General features: G+C 39.7%; 1 protein-coding gene across 5 annotated transcripts in view; it reads right to left on the bottom strand.

Moving 5' to 3' along the window:
• Positions 1-13,365: 13,365 nt before the first annotated feature.
• WDFY3 (WD repeat and FYVE domain containing 3) overlaps positions 13,366-20,197 on the bottom strand; it is a 264,633-nt gene continuing 257,801 nt past the window's right edge. For all 5 annotated transcript variants that reach the window (XM_049709048.1, XM_033416011.2, XM_049709050.1 and 2 more), the window contains one exon: positions 13,366-16,885. In XM_049709048.1, the coding sequence (XP_049565005.1) occupies positions 16,762-16,885 (124 nt within the window). In that variant the 3' untranslated portion in view covers positions 13,366-16,761. The remainder of the gene's footprint in view (positions 16,886-20,197) is intronic.

Raw genomic sequence — 20,197 nt, 5'->3', positions numbered from 1 at the left:
AAACAAATCACATTTTGACTCTGTTGTGCCATTTTCTCTTTGGAGAGGAAACATTCATTCAACTAGTGTTTACAAAATGACAAATACAGAAATACTGTATGCTGTGTATATTTCATCACCGATACCTACAGTGACATCTTCAGGGCTGGGAATAAATAAGTTCTGGTGATCACTGAACATGTGTGTTTGTCTAGAGGTGATGTCCTCTTAATTGAAAGAGCACCGAATTTCTAGGGTACTTTTTAGTTTATAATTACGTATTTATTTTTGTGAATCTTTGATCCAGTCACCACTAGAGCTTTAAGCTACTTGGACAGTGAGAGGCGTCTGTTTTGATGGCCACTGTGTTCTGGCTCAATGCCGGCAACTCCCTAGGCCCTCAAGCTTCTGAACAAATGAAAGGTTTGGGGTCTGAAGACCCAACTGTGTACATTCCCATTTGTGTCTCTTGGACAGCCCCTCCACACTCATCCCAGTTTTCAATTTTGTGTGGTTCTAAGACAGGCTTCATTATTCTTAGTTCCTAGGGTTGTTTTAAGGGTTAAGTGAAAACTCATATGAATGTGCCTTTGTGTTCAACATAGAGGAGTTGATCCTGAGTTCCTTCCTTCTTCCTATCTGCTCCTTTCCTGTTGTCCGTCTCCACTGGGAAGAGACAGTTTGATAGGACCGAACAGAAAGGTAAGCACGTCTCTGGTCACATCTGATTTAGGTAGTGTTAATGTAAGTGTTCCTTGAATGGACACCATCATTCTGACCTCCATGGAGGAGCTGTCTGTCCTGCAGAAAGTCCACAGCCAGATCTTGCCACTGGCTCCTGAAACTTAAGAGCTTACAATTCACTCCTTGGGCGGAGGGGGGCTCTATTTGGGAATCTGCATGTAGTGGCTGCAAATAAAAGCAGATCTAGACAATTTAACCAAAATCAAAAGCCTGTCCTACCTTAATTCCATTGTCTTCCTGCACAGAAGGGGAGAAGGTTTTAGAATCATCAGATAACAAGGAGAGTCATTTAGTAAGGGCCGATAAACGGAATGTTATCTGTTGATGGCAAATTGAGTTTCCAAAATGAGCTGAGAGAATACAGTCTGGTCCTCTAATGTGTACAACGGACATGGGCGGTAAAGCAGCCTTGTTTCCCAGAGAGAGAAAATCATTGAGGGACAGCCTGCCCAAAGATGTCCTCTTGGGGAGAGAATGAAATGTCAAACTGCTCTGTCAAACTTATAGGACGACAGGTTATGGATTTGGGGTTTAAGCTCTTAGACTCTCCTTTTCCACTGTGTGTCCAGCTTGAGTTTAATGGATCCAGGTGGTTTTCAAGAAGGTTCATTGTCAAACTTCAGACAGGACCTAGAAAAGTGATAAGTTTGGAGAACATTCTTGAGTAATAAGTATATTTTTGATCAGTTTTAATAAATCTCAAAACTTTGTGAAGGAACCAGAAGCTTCAGCTAGTACAGGTAAGATAGACACATTTGAATCATTAGCAATTCTGTTTTTTTTAATAGCTTTATTGAGATATAGTTTATGTACCATAACACTGTGCAACTATTACCACCTCTGATTTGAGAATATTTCCATCACTCCAAAAAATTCCCTGATGCCCATTTGCAGTTAATTGTCACTCCAACCCCCAGCTTTAGGCAACCACTGATTTGCTTTCTGTCTCTATAAATTTGCCTTTTCTGGACATTGCGTGTAAATAGAATCATACACTATGTAGTGTTCTGTGTCTGGCATATTTTTGCATGTATCAGTACTTTGTTCTTTTTTATTAATACCGTATTTTGATGACCCATTTTCCTGTTGATTATTTGGGTTATTTCCAATTTTTGGTTCTTATGAGAAATGCTGCTGTAAATACTTGTGGACAATGTCGTGTGGGCATGTCTGCATTTCTGTCAGATTTCTAGGGTGGAATTCCTGGGTCGTATAGTAAGTTTATGTTTAACTTTTAAAGAAATGGCCAAACTGTCCAAAGTGGCTATACAATCTTACATTCCTACTGCAGTGTACAAGGTTCCAGTTTCCTTACATCCTCACCAAAACTCAGCTTTGTCTTTTTAAAGATAGCCTTTCTAGCTGGTGTCCAAGGTGGTTTTAGTTTGCATTTCCCCAATGGCTATTGGTATTGAGCATCTTTTCATGTGCCACTTGTATACCTTCTTTGATAAAATGTTCATATCTTTGCACATTTTTACATTTGATGTTTTTTCTTAAGTTGTAAGACATTGTTATATATCCTGGATATAAATCCCTTATCAGATATATGACAACAAATATTTTCTCCAAGGCTGTGGCTTTTTTCTTTTTTCCTTCATTCTTAAGACAATTTAGAGCAGTTTAAGGTTCATGGGGAAACTGGGGGGAAGGTACAGAGATTGCCCATATACCCTCTGCTCTGCCCCACCTCCAGCCCTGCCTACCACATGCAGAGCCTCTCCCACTGTCAGTATCCCCAACCAGAATGGTACGTTTGTTACAACTGATAAACCTACAGTGACACATCAAAGTCACCCAAAGTGCATAGTTCACATTATGGCTCATTCTTGGTAGTGTACATTCTTTGGATTTGGAGAAATGTATGACATGTACCCATCACTATCGTTCCATACAGAGGATTTTCACTGCCCTAAAAATCCTCTGTGCTTCCCCTATTCATTCCTCCTACACACCCCCAACCCCTGATCTTTTTACCGTCTCCATTGTTTTGCCTTTTCCAGAATGTCATACAGTTAGAATCATACAGTATGCAGCCTTTTCAGATTGGCTTCTTTCACTTAGTAATATGCATTTAAGATTCTTCCATGTCTTTTCATGGCTTTAACTCATTTCTTTTTAGTGCTAAATGATATTCCATTGTCTGGATGTACCATAGTTATTTACCCATTCACCTACTGAAGGAATCTTGCTTGCTTCCAAGTTTTGGCAAAAATGAATAACGCTGCTGTCAACATCAGTGTGCAGGTTTTATTTATTTATTTATTTATTTTTGCGGTACGCGTGTTTCTCACTGTTTTGGCCTCTCCCGTTGCGGAGCACAGGCTCCGGACGCGCAGGCTCAGCGGCCATGGCTCACGGCCCAGCCGCTCCGCGGCATGTGGGATCTTCCCGGACCAGGGCACGAACCCGTGTCCCCTGCATCGGCAGGCAGACTCTTGACCACTGCGCCACCAGGGAAGACCAGTGTGCAGGTTTTTTGACGGACATAATTTTTCAACTCCTTTGGGTAAATACCAAGAATTGTGGGTTCAGTTTTGTCAGAAACCACCAAACTGTCTTCCAAAGTGGCTGTACCATTTTGCATTCTCACCATCAATGAATGAGAGTTCCTATTGTTCCACACCCTTGTCAGCATTTGGTTCTGTCAGTGTTCTGGATTTTGGTCATTTTATACATAATGTAATGTTTTAACTTGCATTTCCCTGATGACATATGGTGTGGAGCATCTTTTCATATGCTTATTTGCTATCCGTATATCTTCTTTGGTGAGGTGTCTGTTAATGTCTTCAGCCCATTTTAAAATCAGGTTATTTTCTTACTGTTGAGTTTTAAGTGTTCATGGTATATTTTAGATAACAGTCCTTCATCACATTTGTCTTTTGCAAATATTTTCTACTAATCTGTGGCTTGTCTTCTCCTTCTCTTGACAGTATGTTTTGCAGGACAAAAGTTTTTACTTTTAATGAAGTCTGCTTTACCAATTCTTTCTTTCATGGATTGTGCCTTTGATGTTGTAACCATGATGTACCAACAATTTTAATGTTGTAAATCACTGCCATACCCAAGGTTATCTAGGTTTTCTGTTAAATTCTAGTTTTGTAATTTTGCATTTTACATTTAGGTTTATGAACCATCTTGAGTTAATTTTTCTAAAAGGTGTAAGGTCTGTGACTAGATTCATTTTTTTGCATGTGGATGACCAGTTGTTCCAGTACCATTTGTTAAAAGACTATCTTTGCTCCATTGTGTAGGCTTTGTTCCTTTGTCAAAGATCTGTTGACTGTATTTATGTGCTTCCATTTCTGGGCTCTGTATTCTGTTCCATCGATCTATTTCTCTGTTCTTTCACCAATACCACACTGTCTTGATGATTGTAGCTTTATGGTAAGTCTTGAGGTCAGGTAGTGTCGGTCCTCTAAGTTAGTTTTCCTACAGTATTGTCCTGGTATTCTAGGTCTTTTGCCTCTCCATATGAACTTTTTTTTTAATTTATTTTTTATTTTATTTTTTTATTTTTTTTGCGGTACGCGGGCCTCTCACTGTTGTGGCCTCTCCCGTTGCAGAGCACAGGCTCCGGATGCGCAGGCTCAGCGGCCATGGCTCACGGGCCCAGCCGCTCCGCGGCATGTGGGATCTTCCCGGACCGGGGCACGAACCCGTATCCCCTGCATCGGCAGGCAGACTCTCAACCACTGCGCCACCAGGGAAGCCCTCCATATGAACTTTAGAATCAGTTCACTGATAGCCACAAAATAACTTGGGATTTTGATTGGGATTGCATTGAATCTACAGATCAAGTAGGGAAGAAGTGATATCTTGACAATATTGAGTTTTCCTATCCATGAACATGGAATATCTCTCTCCATTTATTTATTCTTTGATTTCATACACAGACACACCTCATTTTATTGCACTTTGCAGATTTTGTGTTTTTTTTTTTTTTTTACAGATTGAGGTTTAGTGACAGCCCTGCATTGAGCAAGGGTTGGAGCTATTGGAGCTATTTTTCCAACAGCATTTGTTCACTTGGAGTCTCTGTATCACAAATTGGTAATTCTCGTGATATTTTAAACTTTTTCATTATTATATTTGTTATAAATATCAAACTAATGGATGAGGAGTTGCTTCTTATGGATGAGAAGTGGTTCCTTGAGATAGAATCTACTCCCGGTGAAGATGTGAAGACACAAAGGATTTAGAATGTTACATAAAGCGATTCATAAAGCAGCAGCAGGGTGTGAGAGGACTGACTCTAATTTTGAAAGAAATTCTACTAAGGGTAAAGTGCTATCAAACAGCATTGCATGCTACAGAGAAATCGATTATGAAAGGAAAAGTCAATCAATGGGGCAAAATCATCATTATTTTAAGAAATTGCCTCAGCCACCCCAACCTCAGCAACCACCACCCTGATCAGTCAGCAGCATCAACACTGAGGCAAGATCCTCCAGCAGCAAAAAGATTGCAGCTCACTGAAGGCTCAGGTGATGGTTAGCATTTTTAGCAATAAACTAGTTTTCTTTTGGCTGCACAGCATGCAGGATCTTAGTTCCCCAAACAGGGATCAAACCCCCTGTGGTGGAAGTGCAGTCTTAAGCACTGGACTGCCAGAGAAGTCCCTATACCTAAGTATTTTATTTTGGGGGTTGCTAATGTAAATGGAATTGTATTTTTAATTTCAAATTTCACTTGTTCATTGCTGGTATATAGGAAAGTGATTGACTGTTTTATACTACCCTTATAATCTGCAAACTTCCTATAATTGCTTATTAGTTCTAGGAGTTTTTGATCAATTTTTTGGGGGGTTTTCTACATACGATCCTGTCATCTGCCAACAAAAACAGTCATGTTCCCTGCTGTATACTTATTTCTTTTTTGTGTCTTATTGCATTAGGTAGAACTTCCAGTATGATGTTGAGGAGCAGTGAAAGGAGACATCCTTGCTTTGTAGCTGATTTTAGTGATAAAGCTTTGAGTTTCTCACCATTGAGTACAATGTTAGCTGTAGTATTTTTAAAGACAGCCTTTATCAAGTTGAGGTGGTTCTCCTTCTATTCCTATTTTACTGAGAGTTTTTTTTTTTTATCATGAATGAGTTGGATTTTGTCAAATGCTTTTTTATTTTTGCATATGATATGATCATGTGATTTTTCTTTTTCAGCTAAATGATGTGATGGATTACATTAATTGATTTTCAAATGGTGAACCAGTCTTGAACACTTGAAATAAATCTCACTTGGTTATGGTACATAATTCTTTTTATACATTGTTGGATTTGATTTGCTAATATTTTGTTGAGGATTTTGCACCTATGTTCATGAGAGATTGGTCTGTAGTTTTCTTATAATGTCTTTGTCTGGTTTTGGTACTAGGGTAATGCTAGCCTCATAGAATGAGTTAGGAAGTATTCCCTCTGCTTCTGTCCTCTGAATAAGATTGTAGAGAATTGGTGTAATTTCTCCTTGTTTGGTAGAATTCACCAGTGAACCCACCTGGGCCTGTTGTTTTCTGTTTTAGAAGGTTATTATTTCTTTGATAGATATACGCCTATTCAGACAATTTCTTCTTGTGTGAGCTTTGGCAATTTGTGCCTTTCAAGGAATTGGTCCATTTCATCTAGGTTATCAAATTTGTGGGCATAGAGTTGTTCACAGTGTTGCTTTATTATCTTTTTAATTTCACAGGATCTGCAGTGATGGCCTCTATTTCTTTTCTAATATCAGTAATTGGTGTCTTCCCTCCTTCTTCCTCTCTTTCTCCTTTTTTTCTTTTAAGGTAGACTGGCTAGAGGCTTATTGATTTTTATTGGTATTTTCAAAGAGCCACATTTTGGTTTCACTGATTTTTTGGTATTGATTTCCTATTTTCAATTTCACTAATTTCTGATCTAATTCATATCATTTCTCTTCTTCTGCTTACTTTGGATTTAATTTGCTCTTCTTTTCCTGGTTTCCTAAGGTGAAACCTTAGGTTATTGATTTTGTCTTTTCTAATACATGCATTCAATGGTATAAATCTCCCTCTATGCACTACTTTCACTTACAAATTTTGGTAAGTTGCGTTTTCATTTAGCTCAAAATATTTTAAAATTTCTTTTGAGATTTCTTCTTTGGCTGATGTGTTATTTAGAAGTGTGGTGTTTAATCTCCATATATTTGGGGATTTCTAGTTTAATTCCTTTGTGGTCTGAGAGCGGACATTATATGATTTCATTCCTTTTAAATTAAGATGTATTTTATGGCCCAGAATGTGGTCTATTTTGGTGAATTGCATGGGAGCTTGAGAAGAATGTGTATTCTGCTGTTGTTGGGTGTATATGGGTGTCAATTTTATCCAGTTGATTGATGGTGCTGTTGAGTTCAACTATGTCTGTACTGAATTTCTGTCTGCTGCCTCTGTCCATTTCTGATAGTGAGGTGTTGAGGTCTCCAACTATGATAGTGTATCCATCTGTTTCTCCTTGAAGTTCTATCTCATCATTCCCAGGGTGCTAGTGCAGGCTGTTGCTGTCAGCTACTTTCTTAACAGATACCTTCTTGAGAGTATATTCAAAAGTGGCCTGTCTCTAAATCAAAGAAACATTTTAAAGAGGGCTTGTAGGTGACCGAGAAAGGAGTGAGGGTTGGTTGGTGCTGTTCCCTGAGAATAAAAACCAGTTGGACGCATTGCTGGAGTGAATGTAAAACAGTTTGATGGTTCTTCAACATGCTAAAGATTTACCATATGATCCAGCAATTCCAGTCTTTGGTATATACCCAAGAGAAATGAAAATGCCCATCCACACAAAAACCTGTACATGAATGTTTACAACAGCATTACCTACAATAGTAAGAAAGTAGAAGCAAACTAAATGTCCATCAAGTGGGAAATGGATAAATAAAATGTGGTATATCCACACAATGGACTAAAGTACTTGGCAATACAAAGGAAGGAAGTTCTGATACATGCTACAATATGAATGAATCTCCAAAATACTATGTTCACTGAAATGAGATAGTTCCTAAAGACCACATATTACACAATTCCATTACACAAAATGTCCAGAATAGGCAAATCTATAGACAGAGGGTAGATTAGTGGCGCCAGGGGGTGGGGAAAGAGAGAATGCGGAGTGACGGCAAAAGGTGTGAGGTTTCCTTTGGTGTGATGAAAATGTTCTGAAATTAGACGATGGTGATAGTTGCACAACTGTAAAGATACTAAACCCATTAAGTTGCATACTTTGATGAATTTTACAGTATGTTAATTATATCTCAATATAGTTGTTTAAAAATCTGACTAGAGAATCTGTAATGGTAGGATCTACAGAGGAAGGTGTTTCGGGTCTGGGGAGGGGTGGGAAAGGGATGCCAGTTGACTCTGCCACTGGGGACCCCACAGCTTGTTCAGTCTCCCATCCTTGCTATCTGATGGGCAGCGCTGAGGGATGGGTGGCTCAATACTGCAGGGTGGTCAGGGAAGGCTTCCCTTAGAAGGTGACCATTGAGACATGACTGAAACGGGTGAGGGGTTGGGGGAGCAGAGCACAGCTGGGTTAGGAGCCACAAGGCAGAGGTTACGGTGGGGCGGGGGGGGGGGGCGGGTGCGGGCGCAGGCGTGGCAAGTATTCGAGCAGACTAGCAGAGTGAAAGAGGGGAGGAGGTGAGGAGACCTGCAGGGTTTTAAGCAGGGACTGACAGGATCAGGTATCTTAGTGGGCTTGCCTGGCTGCTGAGTTGAGAATGGACCATAGCGGCAAAGGCAGAGGTAGAAAAATATTCACTTTGCTGTACAGCAGAAACTAACACAACATTGTCAATCAACTATACTCCAATAAAGACTAATAAAAAAAAGAAGCCCACAGCCAGCCCCAAACTAAGGATGAATTCACTCACACTTTATGTCAGCAAATGCAAAGTCTGGGTTGGAGTATCCACATTTAAAAGGAGGAAGATGCAAATTAATGCTATGACACCAACACAAAACAAAGGCAGGCAGGTAAGAAGGCAGGAAAGTATTCACACATGACCAAGAACCCAGTCTGGAGGGAAAACAACCCTAAAAGAAGAGAATTTTCTGGAAAGCCTTTGTATTATGTAACTTACTGAAAACATATATGAATTCAATAAAGGATCAAAGATGAGATGATATAAAAATACAATGATATGAAAATGAAGATCACAGAGCTAAGAAAACCAGTTGTGATGACAGTGTCCTTCTTACTGAATTAGACACGGTGAGAAATGTAATAGACTTGCTGAAAATTCAGTTACAGATACTATACCTACATGAAGGCAAGCCCCTGGTTTATAGGCTAGACAGTTCTTGAACAGGGTAGTTATGTCATTTTTATATTATCCTCAAGGCTCAGTGTAATATGTATCATCAAGGACATGTAAATTGCTACCTTAAGAGAAGGGAAAATAAATCTACGTGGGTGGATCCAAACTTGAGCCACAAGCATACTCGATAACATTGCTGGAGTATGTCTGTGTTCCTTCCTCTTAGCAGAATCAGCCCGCAGGGCCAGACTGTAATGATCCTTAAGTTTACAGCAGGCTCCTTAGGTTGACCTTTGCTCCCTGGTTTATTTCTGTCTAAATCAGTTTGCAAAGGAGTGTCTGGCTTTTATGAACAGAAAGTGTTTTTAGGATATAACTTTTGTTTGAAATGGACAGCAGTGCTTCAGAGCAAGATCAAGAAGGATTTGTTTTCCTTTAATGGTCCTCTGTTCTGGAATGCAGCTTGCAACTTTCCTTTGTCTTTGTTGAGCAGGAAGTGTAATACTGCAGTTGAAGGCCAAGGTTGAAGTTCCAACCCTTTATCTTCATGATAAAGCAGGGCAGGATGGTAGGGAAATGATATCCTAAGTACATTTTCATTGTAGTCCCCACTCCTACAAAAAAAAAAAAAAAAACACCTGGAAGCTGTTTCTAAAGATCATTGGCCTGAGAGTCGGAAGTTTAGGGGTAGAGCAGGGAGTTAAACTTAACAAGCAACAGGGCTTTGGGAATGTCAAAACATCTGAGTCCCTTTCCTCTTGTGCTAAATGAGGGTTTGGGCGGCATGATTTCCCAGGGCTCTTTCCAGGCTAACATTCTGCCTGCTGTGTACCTGACTGAAGACAAACTCCCCATCAGTGGATTTAAATATTTAGGCTTTAGGAAATGTTCTAGTGCACCACTTCATGTTCATATTTCTAAATTAATGCTACAATATATTGAGAACATCTGGTCAAGCACTACATGTCCTACATATATTACCTGATTTAATCTTTGTAACAACTGTCTGGAGGCAGGTATCATAATACAAAATTTACTTATGAGGAAGCTCAGATGTGGAGAAGTGGCCTAATATCACACAGTAAGTGGTAGAACGAGAACTTAAATCCCAGACTGACTCTTGGTCATCAATCTCCTGATCAGTGCACCATATTAGGTAGAACAGTATCCAATATCAAAGGATTACAGTTTTTTTTTTTACATTACCAAAAATTTGGAGTCTTGACTAGAAGAATGTTACTATAAAAAGACCTTCTTAGAAACTCCAGCACTTCAGAGATGCACTCTTGGTCCCTGTGTGCTTTGGGCTGGGGAGGCAGTATTCCAGCAGATGGCCATGGCCCCAGTGGCGAGCCCAGTGAGGCAGGGCCTGGTCTTGCACTTGGCAGGTTTCAACAGGAGCCCCGCTGAAAGCCCTGGGTCTATGATTAGGAACACTGTTCCCAGATGAGATTCAGACCTGCCGCTTTACAATTTAGGGATCATCTCACGTATCTTCTCCTTGGACCACTGCTTCTCAAAGTCTGGGAGTCCCAGACCCCTGGGAGTCCTGAAGACCCTTTCATGGGGTCTACAAGATGAAGACTATTTTCATAATAATATTGAAATGTTGTTTGCCTTTTTCACTGCATTGATATTTGTACAGAACTCAGGTGCAACAGCAACAGTGAGTAAAACTGCTGGAATCCAAGCATGAAATCAGGCAGTGGCACCAAACTACTACTAGTCATCATCAAGCACTCCCAGTAGAAAGAAGGCTCTGTTTCGCTTAAGCATGTCCTTGGAGAAGCAGTAAAATTACTACTTTTATTAAACCTTGAACCTTAAGTTATGTGACACAAAATGAGAGGTACCCACAAGGCGTCTGCATCCTTAAGTACAATGTTTGTCTCGAAGTACTTGTGCAATTGAGTTGCGGCTGGCCTGCTGCTTTTCTCACAGCACATCTTTTCGCCCTCAAAGAACAGCTGACAAACCACGGTTCTTTGACAGAAATATTCTTGAAATTAACAGAGTGAGACTATTGCTTCAAAGAAAACAGCAAACAGTGACTGGTGCCAATGAAAAAATGTTAGGTTTTAAGCAAAAATTCTAATTTTGAAAAACCTGTGATATCCACAACTGTTTGACTTAGAATTTTCTGAGACTGCTGGAGATATTCTGATATTATGTATGATGTGATTTTTTTGATGTATTACAGAATAAAACGTCTTGGAAGATGTACACACACTGTAGTAGTAGTAATGATGTAGTGCTAAATGGCCAATGGGTGCTATAAAATTACATATTGGTGGGGCTTCCCTGGTGGCGCAGTGGTTGAGAGTCCGCCTGCCGATGCAGGGGACGCGGGTTCGTGCCCCGGTCCGGGAAGATGCCACATGCCGCTGAGCGGCTGGGCCCGTGAGCCATGGCCGCTGAGCCTGCGCGTCCGGAGCCTGTGCTCCGCAACGGGAGAGGCCACAACAGTGAGAGGCCCGCGTACCGGAAAAAAAAAAAAAAAAAAAAAAAAAATTACATATTGGTAAAAGATAGATTCAATGTACCAGACAGACTAATGGAGTTTAAAGTAGTAGAGTATAAAAAGTTCACTGATGTAGTTTCAAATGCCACATAGTGATCAATCTTTAAGAAACTGAAAGCTATTCAGAAACAATGACCTGCATAAGGTATTAAAATATCCTTCTCCCCGCCCCCTTTAACCACATACCTGTGTGAGACTGGATTTTCCTCATATGCTTCAACCAAAACGAAGAATCACAAGAGACTGAATGTAGGAGCAGATATGAGAATCCACCTGTGTTCAATTAAGCCAGACATAAAAGAGATTTGCAAAATCGTAAAACCATTCCACTCTCTTCACTAATATTTTTTGTTTATTTGGAAAAGTTTTTTTCATATAAACACGTAATTGATGTTATTGCATAATAGTTTCATCATTGCTACTTCTAAATAAATTATTTTTAAGATCTCAGTTTTGATCTCTAATACAATGACTACTTATAGATGCAGCCCCTATAAACAAAAATGGTTGAAGGCCTCAAGTTTTTAAGGATCAAAAGGTCTTAAGACCAGAAAGTTGAAAAAGCATTACTTTAGTCTCATCCCATTCTCAGGGTCAGTGTTGACACAGGAAACCTGGTGCACCAAGAGGGATCACATGAGGGGCTTCGGAAGTCCACAAGCTGGGGAGAGCTGCAGGCTCCATCTCTGAATTACTGTGCCAGGGCTCTCCCAACACCATGCTATCTCTGAGTGTGGTAGCTTGGTTTGGTGCCATTTCTAGCAAAGTCAACAGGAACAATAAATAAATAAAAAGGAGCTTTGCAATGGGTGGGAGAAAATGAGAATATTGATAAGACAAAAAAGACTAAGCTAGTGCTAAGCCAATTCCTTTGGACTGCTTCTTCAACACTCCAAAAGGGCCAAAATGAGGGCTGAAGAGGAAATTTTATTAAAGATGAGAAGCAAATGGCAGAAAAGGGACTCACTGAAGATCATTTGCACATTTAAACCCTGAAAAGAATTTTTGCAAGCCCGTATTTGATAGCAACTCTTCTTGAGGTCATTAGAATTATGAGTAGTATTGCATTAAAACAATGAGAACTGCCCTTGGTTTTCTCTCTTACCACTGAGTTATTTTTGAAGAAATATCTACTGTCATAGAAGTTGTTAGCATTCTCTATCTTCTGCCTCTAAAGTGGAGTTGCACTGGGGTGGAATTTGTAATAAGCACAATATCCTCAAATGTGGAACTCTGCTGATCATACTTAAAATGAACTGGGAATTTTGTTAGTATCTTTAGAAAGAAGAAAAATCACTAAAGCACCCTAAATAAACTTAAAAATTGTTTTCTACATTCTCCTGTTCTGGGAAGTCAATTTTCAAACCAAATAAGTGAGTAACTATAAAAACGGATGTAAGTTGCTAACACTCTCAAAGACTGAAATGGCAAATTATCTAGCTAATGACAGTGGGGCACTGTGCTTCCAGAAAGGGGGGGCAGGACACCAGAGTATTCCTGATGTGAATATGGCAGGGGCGGGAAATAGACAGTTAGATGTATAATTTATTACTGCTTACTTTCCACAATATGATGGGTAGAGAATAGGCTCAGGGAAAAGGAGCCCAAACCATGCGATGCAGTCCTTTTCCACAGGTCCATTCAAGTCTGAGGGTCGTGTCTCCCAGAAGCCACTTGCCTCTCCCTGCGGCTGTGCACACAGCCCCAGGAGTCCAGCACAACTGGGAAGCTCAGGATACAGAAAGCCTGGTTTTTAAAGATGGATCGCACTAGAACTGGAACCAGACCCTAGCAGCCAACAACTCTGCAAGCAGAGACTTTAAGCAGGCACTTCTGAAAGATATATTCACAACTAGAAAAGAACTACACAAAGTTTTATTAGACCTCAGTTTTGTTTTGTTTGTTTTTCCTCCCCTGAAGAGCTGGCTTAAAAACTTTCCTTTTTCTTTTCTTTTTTTTTGGGAGGGGGGTGAGAAGGGGTGGTGGTAGATAGTAGGTATTTATTTGAAATGAAAAAAAAAAGTATCTGGACTATTGCATTTAATCATGTATTGTAATTGTGTTACTCTACCTTTTTGCATCAGAGACAGATATACAATGAACATTCAGTTATCACAGATTGCACACTAGATAGTAATTCTTCAGGCCTTTTACATAACCACCAAAGAACAGATATTGGATTCTGCAATATAGTACAAAAGTCCACAATCAATCCAGTCTTAGCCAGTATCTTCAATTTACTTCTGTTGCTGTACAAATAATTGGCCATTACTAGGGCTTACAAGTTAATAACAGGACAAAAAAATATACATTGCACTGACACAAAAAGTCAGCTGTGTTAATAGTCATGCAACAAGTAACCAAACTTGCTGAAATTAAAAATACTTTCTAAAAACAGTTTTAATGGCATAAATATTTTATACACAGTTCATTTACCAAAACAAAATGTATTTAAATGATACACAGGAAAAATAAGTTTCTACCAACTTTATACATAAGAAAGTGCAAAATAACTTATCTAGAGTGTTTTGCTATCATTCAGATGGATGGCTGCTAGGGGCAGCTATTCTTCTCTTCAAAAGCATGACATTACAGTTGCACAATACACACGAATGTTAGAGGACATGGATGGATGGATGGATGGACAAACTACAAAGATCAGGCAGAAGCCCTGTGAGGTACTCTCAGAGAAAGAATATGGACCACACAAAGGTGGATGTACATGCTGAGAATATATGTTGGTAAACAAATTTACATGGAACAAAGAAGGACATTCAGAGGAACGATTAGTTTACGTGAGTGTACTTGTATGTGTGAGTGATTTGTGATTTCTACATTAAAAGCAAAAAGAAAAGAAACCCACTGAACAAAACAGTTGCCCACAGCACCAGCTGCCAGAGGAAATACTATCATGAGGGTTTTGGTTTCCACCTTCTAGTTATGGAAGTTGTGTTGGAAAGTTTAAAAGTGTTCATCCCATATAACTTCATATCACATAGAGGAATAACCTTTAAATAGCTACATACAGACATTCATATATTCAAGTCTTTAAAGAACATCTCTGCCATTGGGTTTGGGGTAAACATGGTTTGTGGACACAAGGAGGACGCCTCTTTTAAAAAGTGTAGAATAACACTGCTACAACTCATCTCTAGGGCCGGACAGGGGCAAAGCCCATGATTATGTGAGAGCACAAGTCCTGCAACTGTTGAACATCCAGCATTATTTATTAGAATTGAAGAAAGAAGGTGAGGGGGGAAGAGGAAGGTGGGGAGGAGTGAGACACAGAAAGGAAAACAGAACACAACTTTTCTTCAAGTTAAAGTATTAATGCCAATAATCCTTTTATTAACAAGTATATTTGAACTTTTAGAAATGGAAGTGTTTTAATCAATTTTGATATGTAATCATAAATAGACTGTAGGCTAAAACCTAGGTAAATAAAGGTTTAAATTTAGTAAGCATAAGGCACTAAAGCAGCCTTTATATTTTCTCTTGGAGACCTAGTTATCAGGAAGAACAAATTTGTTCTTAAGCTGGTTTCAGCCCATTAGGTACAAGATTACTATTGTACCAATGCCTATTTTTGAATGCATGTGCATATATGTGCATTTTAGTGCATAAGTGTGCCTGTCACCAGGGCCTAAAGATGAAAAATCGGGAAAGCCAAAGCCGCTGTCCTTCATATGATAACTCCATGAGGTGTGAAGGCCTCTCCTTCCTTTCTTGGGCCATAAATGCTTCTACATTTTCCAAATCACAGGGCTTTTAGAATTGTTCATAATATTATCACTAAATATCTGAAAATGTTAAAATCTAGATTAATTGTTTCATTTGTTTTATATATATATATTTATATATGTACATAACACACATTTAAAAAAATCCCACCACCAAAGCTTTTTTTCTGTAAACTAATCTCTTAGCCCCCACCAGCTTTAGTCTCCCTGGATTTGTGTGTTCTGTATCCAACTAGAACAAATTAAATAACTAAATATTAAAATACTGTAATTATATTCATAGCAAAAACAAAAAAATAGACATTGATACAGTATAAATCTCACTGTTTTCAGGTAGATGGCATTAAATGGTAAAGGTTAATTATAAGCAGTTCTGACATGATTCGGTTTTACAACAAGGTTTATATGTTAATTCTGTACACTTCTTTTTTTAACCCTTTTTTGAAAATAAGCTATAGTAGAACATTAGTGTCACCAAAGACACATACCTCTTATGTTCTATGCAGGAGAAGTTAAAGTGGGTTACATGCAAATATGTTTCCATTAGCTGAGGCAGGGCTGTTTCCTGCACTGCGTCGATTGCCCGACCACCGCTATGTAGTGCTAAGAGGGGACGCTATGACCAAAGGGCAGTCCAAAGAGAAGTTTACAAGGGGCCTTATGACATTAGAACAACACTGAGGTGGTGCGTAGCCACGTGTGAGATGTAGCCACGTATGACATGCCCAAAGATTTCCAGGGTATCTCATGACCAGACTCTTATTCTCCCACACTGTTTCCTAAAGAAGGTCCACATGACACTGTTTTGGTTACTAGCTTAGGTTAAGTGGAGATACTGCGGGCAACTTGAAAGAAATGACATCAGGCACATGGGCTGGGTTTGAAAGGGGGGGGGGCGGAAAGACCACAGATAACGTCTTTGAGGATTAAAAAATAAAACATATTTATAATTAATTGGTAAGCAATGTCAGACAAACCATACGTATTTCATTGAGTTAGTGGTTTAGTTTGAAGTCTCATGTTACAGGCAGTTAAGTCCTTATTTAGAAAAAAGGCCTTTGTACCTATTTACAATATACACAGTTACTTGCAAAGAAGTCAGATTTACAACTATTTTCTAAAAGCCTTTTTTTTTTTTTTTTTTTTTGTAGTCGTTGGTTTTTCCAAATAAGGATGAGGAGCTCTACAAAAATGAGACGCAAGAAAAGGGCAGTTAATACATGAGGATTTTCTCTTGGAGACAGCTATTGTTAAGGGAGAATCGGATATTGAAATGTTGCTCCTAGGAACCACCTTGTATTCTTCTTGTGCTGTTCACCTGAATAGTGTCTGCCCCATGACTGTACTCTACACCCGTTTATTCAATGTTCCCTTTGAATCCCACACTTCAAACACGTGGTATGAAGAGATGTGTAAACGGAGACTGTTTTGATGCCTTCCGAGCTGCGAGTTGTGACAGGGGAATAGGGAAGGGGGTCTACAGACCATGGTCTCCAATCGGCTTGTTGAATCTTCAGCAATTTCGAGGCCCATCTTCTGAACCTCTCTCATGCTGTAAATTGTAATAACAGTTCTGACAAACACGTACCGGGGATGAGATTTTCAAGCGTTTGATTTCTGACTGAAATCGGCTGCACCTAAAGGAAAGGCAAAATGAGGTAGTTATGGGTCTTCTCCATGTTTGATCACTGGGCTCAGAAACACGAATTTAAAATCTGAATGGACAGCTTGCGGTATAACACCCAAGACTGTACGGGGCCAGAAGAATGCCCAGAGCCATACTGGTTTGGGTCATGTGGTTTGACCAAGGACCAAAATGAGTGCTGTATTATTTGTGTCATTCTATGAAAAAAAGTAACATTAAACCAAGGCAAGCCATTTATTTGACTGCAGAGAATTTAAAAAAAAAAAAAAAAGATTTTTCTACAGGATGAAGCCAAGGAAGTGAACATCTATGAGGCTACTCTTCCTGTGCAGGATGGAAATGCATTCTTCCTCATGCCCTATAAACTTGGGCAGTATGCCAATGTCTTTACTTGGAGCCTTTTTTCTCTTGGCAAGAGAGGACTTACCACCCATTTCAAAAGACACTTTGGTCACTATCAACTTCCTTTGGGCTTTTAAACACTTTGGTTCACTCCTCAGTCATTTCTTAAACAGGTAGTTTGGCTTTTCTGTCTGGCCCAAATTTTCTCATTTTCTGTTTATCTTGACAGAATTCCCTGAAGTGGACTATACTTAGCGATGTCAGAGTCCTTCATAGAAAGCACTCCTATTCCCAGCCTAAGGCAGGGTATGACCTTGGGTGTGGCACTTCATCACTTTGACCTTGGCTCTTCATAAGACTGAAACAGTTTTATTTCTTCCATTAGACCAGTAAAAGTAGCCAGAGAATACATGAAGTGCAAGCAGCCTAGGGGGTTTAAAGAACTGGACTTTGAGGAGACCCTCAAGAATGAAGGCTGGCAAGCTCCCTCAGCAACAGAAGGGCACAAAGATCACGGTAGAGCTACGCCCTCCTGGACAGCATTCCTTCTGTGCCTGCTCTGTCATAATCAATCACTTGTTTGGTTTGTTTTTCAAATAAAGCCTCCCTCCCACATTTGAGAGCAATAGCTAATTTAAAGAATTACCTACATTTAAACAGTACTTTACAAATTAAACTCTATAAAGAACAGATGTGTGCCAGCATGCAAATGGAGGTGCTGACTATCAGAAATTATTAGATTGGGGACTTCCCTGGTGGCACAGTGGTTAAGACTCTGTGCTCCCGAAGCAGGGGGCCCTGGTTCAATCCCTGGTCAAGGAACTAGATCCCATATGCATGCTGCAACTAGGAGCTTGCATGCCACAACTAAGGAGGTGGTGAGCTGCAACTAAGGAGCCCACGTGCTGCAACTAAGGAGCCTGCCTGCCACAATTAAGACCCGGTGCAATCAAATAACTAACTAACTAAATAAACATTAAAAAAAAAAAAGAAATTATCAGATCACTAGGCTTTACAGAGTGGGTGTCTCAAAGCACAGGACCACAAGACAGAATCCTCTGCCAGCCTCATAGAAATTCCTATAAGAAACGGCTGGCAGCAACATTCTGCTGCTTCATCTTGAATAAGACTTCCCAGGAGAAAAGGAAGACATTAGTCTGAAAAAAATTAATAATTATAATAACACTTCTTACTGAACACCTATATCACCAGATTTTGCACCTGGTGCTTTACAAAACTCATACACGATTTCATTTAATTCTCTCAACACCTCTATTGGGCAGGTGTAATTATCCACATTTTACAGATGAAGAAACTGAAGCTCAGAGAGGTTAGTAACGTGCCTGAGATGGCACAATGGACAGCAGCCCAGGGAGCATTTGTCAGTGTAAACCCAAGGCGACCCCCTTTCCAATAAGCCAATGCCCCTCAATAACTAACTCAGAAGCAATGATATAATTTGCGTTTTCTGTGAAAGCATCTCTCTAGTAAGGCAATATAAGCATTAGAGGGTACTGCCCATGGGATCTTTTCTGTTGTCTGCCATGGAAAGGACTGTACATGCATATGTGGGACCCCAGGGTATAACAGAGAAGGTATCCAAATCAATGGTGATGGGACAGCTGACTCTTCATACTGGGGAAATATAAGTGATCCCCACCGCATGTCATACTCTCAAATAAATTCCAAATGGATTTGGACCTAAAGACCTCAACATGAAAAACAAAACTTTGAGGACTTCCCTGGTGGCGCAGTGGTTAAGGATCTGCCTGCCAATGCGGGGGACATGGGTTCGAGCCCTGGTCCGGGAAGATCCCACATGCTGTAGGGCAACTAAGCCAGTGTGCGCCACAACTACTGAGCCTGTGCTCTAGCGCCCGAGAGCCACAACTACTGAGCAGCCCGAGTGCCACAACTACTGAACCCTGCGTGCCTCGAGCCGGTGCTCTGCAACAAAAGAAGCCACCGCAATTAGAAGCCCGCGAACCGCAACAAAGAGTAGCCCCAGCTTGCCACAACTACAGAAAGCCCGTGCATAGCAACGAAGACCCAATGCAGCCAAGAATAAATTTAAAAAATAATAATAAAAAAATAAAAATAAATACCAGGTGCTTTGCACATATTAGCCAAAAAAAAGAAAAAAGAAAAAACTTTGAAACTTTTAAAAGAAAATAAATAAGGCTATCTTTATGACCACAGGACAGGGAAAGATTTTTTAAGACCAAAAAACAGCAAAAGTCATAAAAAGCAATACATGCTACTACATCAAAATTAAAAACTTGTGTGACAGAAAAAACATACATAAAGTTAAAACACAAGCCACAGACTGGCAAAAGGTATCTGCAAGACATGTGAAAGACAAAGGATTAGAGCCCAGAATACATAAAACAACTCCTCAAGTAGGGGGAAAAAAATCGAAGAGCAAACGCAAAAGGAAACTGGGCCAAGTTACCCAAGAGGAAACTCAAACTGGCAATAAGCATATGAAAAGATGTTCAACCTCAGAAGCACTGCAAGTTAAAACAACAAAGCACTACTGGCTATCAGATTGGCAAAAGTGGAAAAGTTTGGCAATACCAGGTGTGAATAAGAACAGGGAGAATTTGCATATCCTGCTGGCGGTGGAGTAAACTAGCACTACTGTTCTGGAGAGTATTTTGAATAACTAGTTAAGCTCACGAGTATGTCTACCATCTTCAAGTCCGTTCTGTGGTATCTCCTCTAGGGAAACTCTGGCTTGTGTATTAAGAGGGCATTTATACGGGTGTGCATTGCAGCATTGTTTGTAGTACTGATAAAATGAAAGAAAATCCTTTAACAGTCCATCAAAAGGGAAGGAGATAAATACTGATATATTCATACAAAAAAATATGACAGCAGTTAAGATGAAATTATTAGAATAATAGTTATTTATGTGAATGAATTTCAAAAACAATGTTGAGTAAAAAAAAAAGTTACGGAG

The sequence above is a fragment of the Orcinus orca genome, chromosome 4 (genome assembly GCF_937001465.1).
Source record: "Orcinus orca chromosome 4, mOrcOrc1.1, whole genome shotgun sequence".
NCBI lineage: Eukaryota > Metazoa > Chordata > Mammalia > Artiodactyla > Delphinidae > Orcinus > Orcinus orca.
The sequence above is the reverse complement of the archived record's forward strand: the minus strand, read 5'-3'. Positions and strand labels throughout refer to the sequence as shown.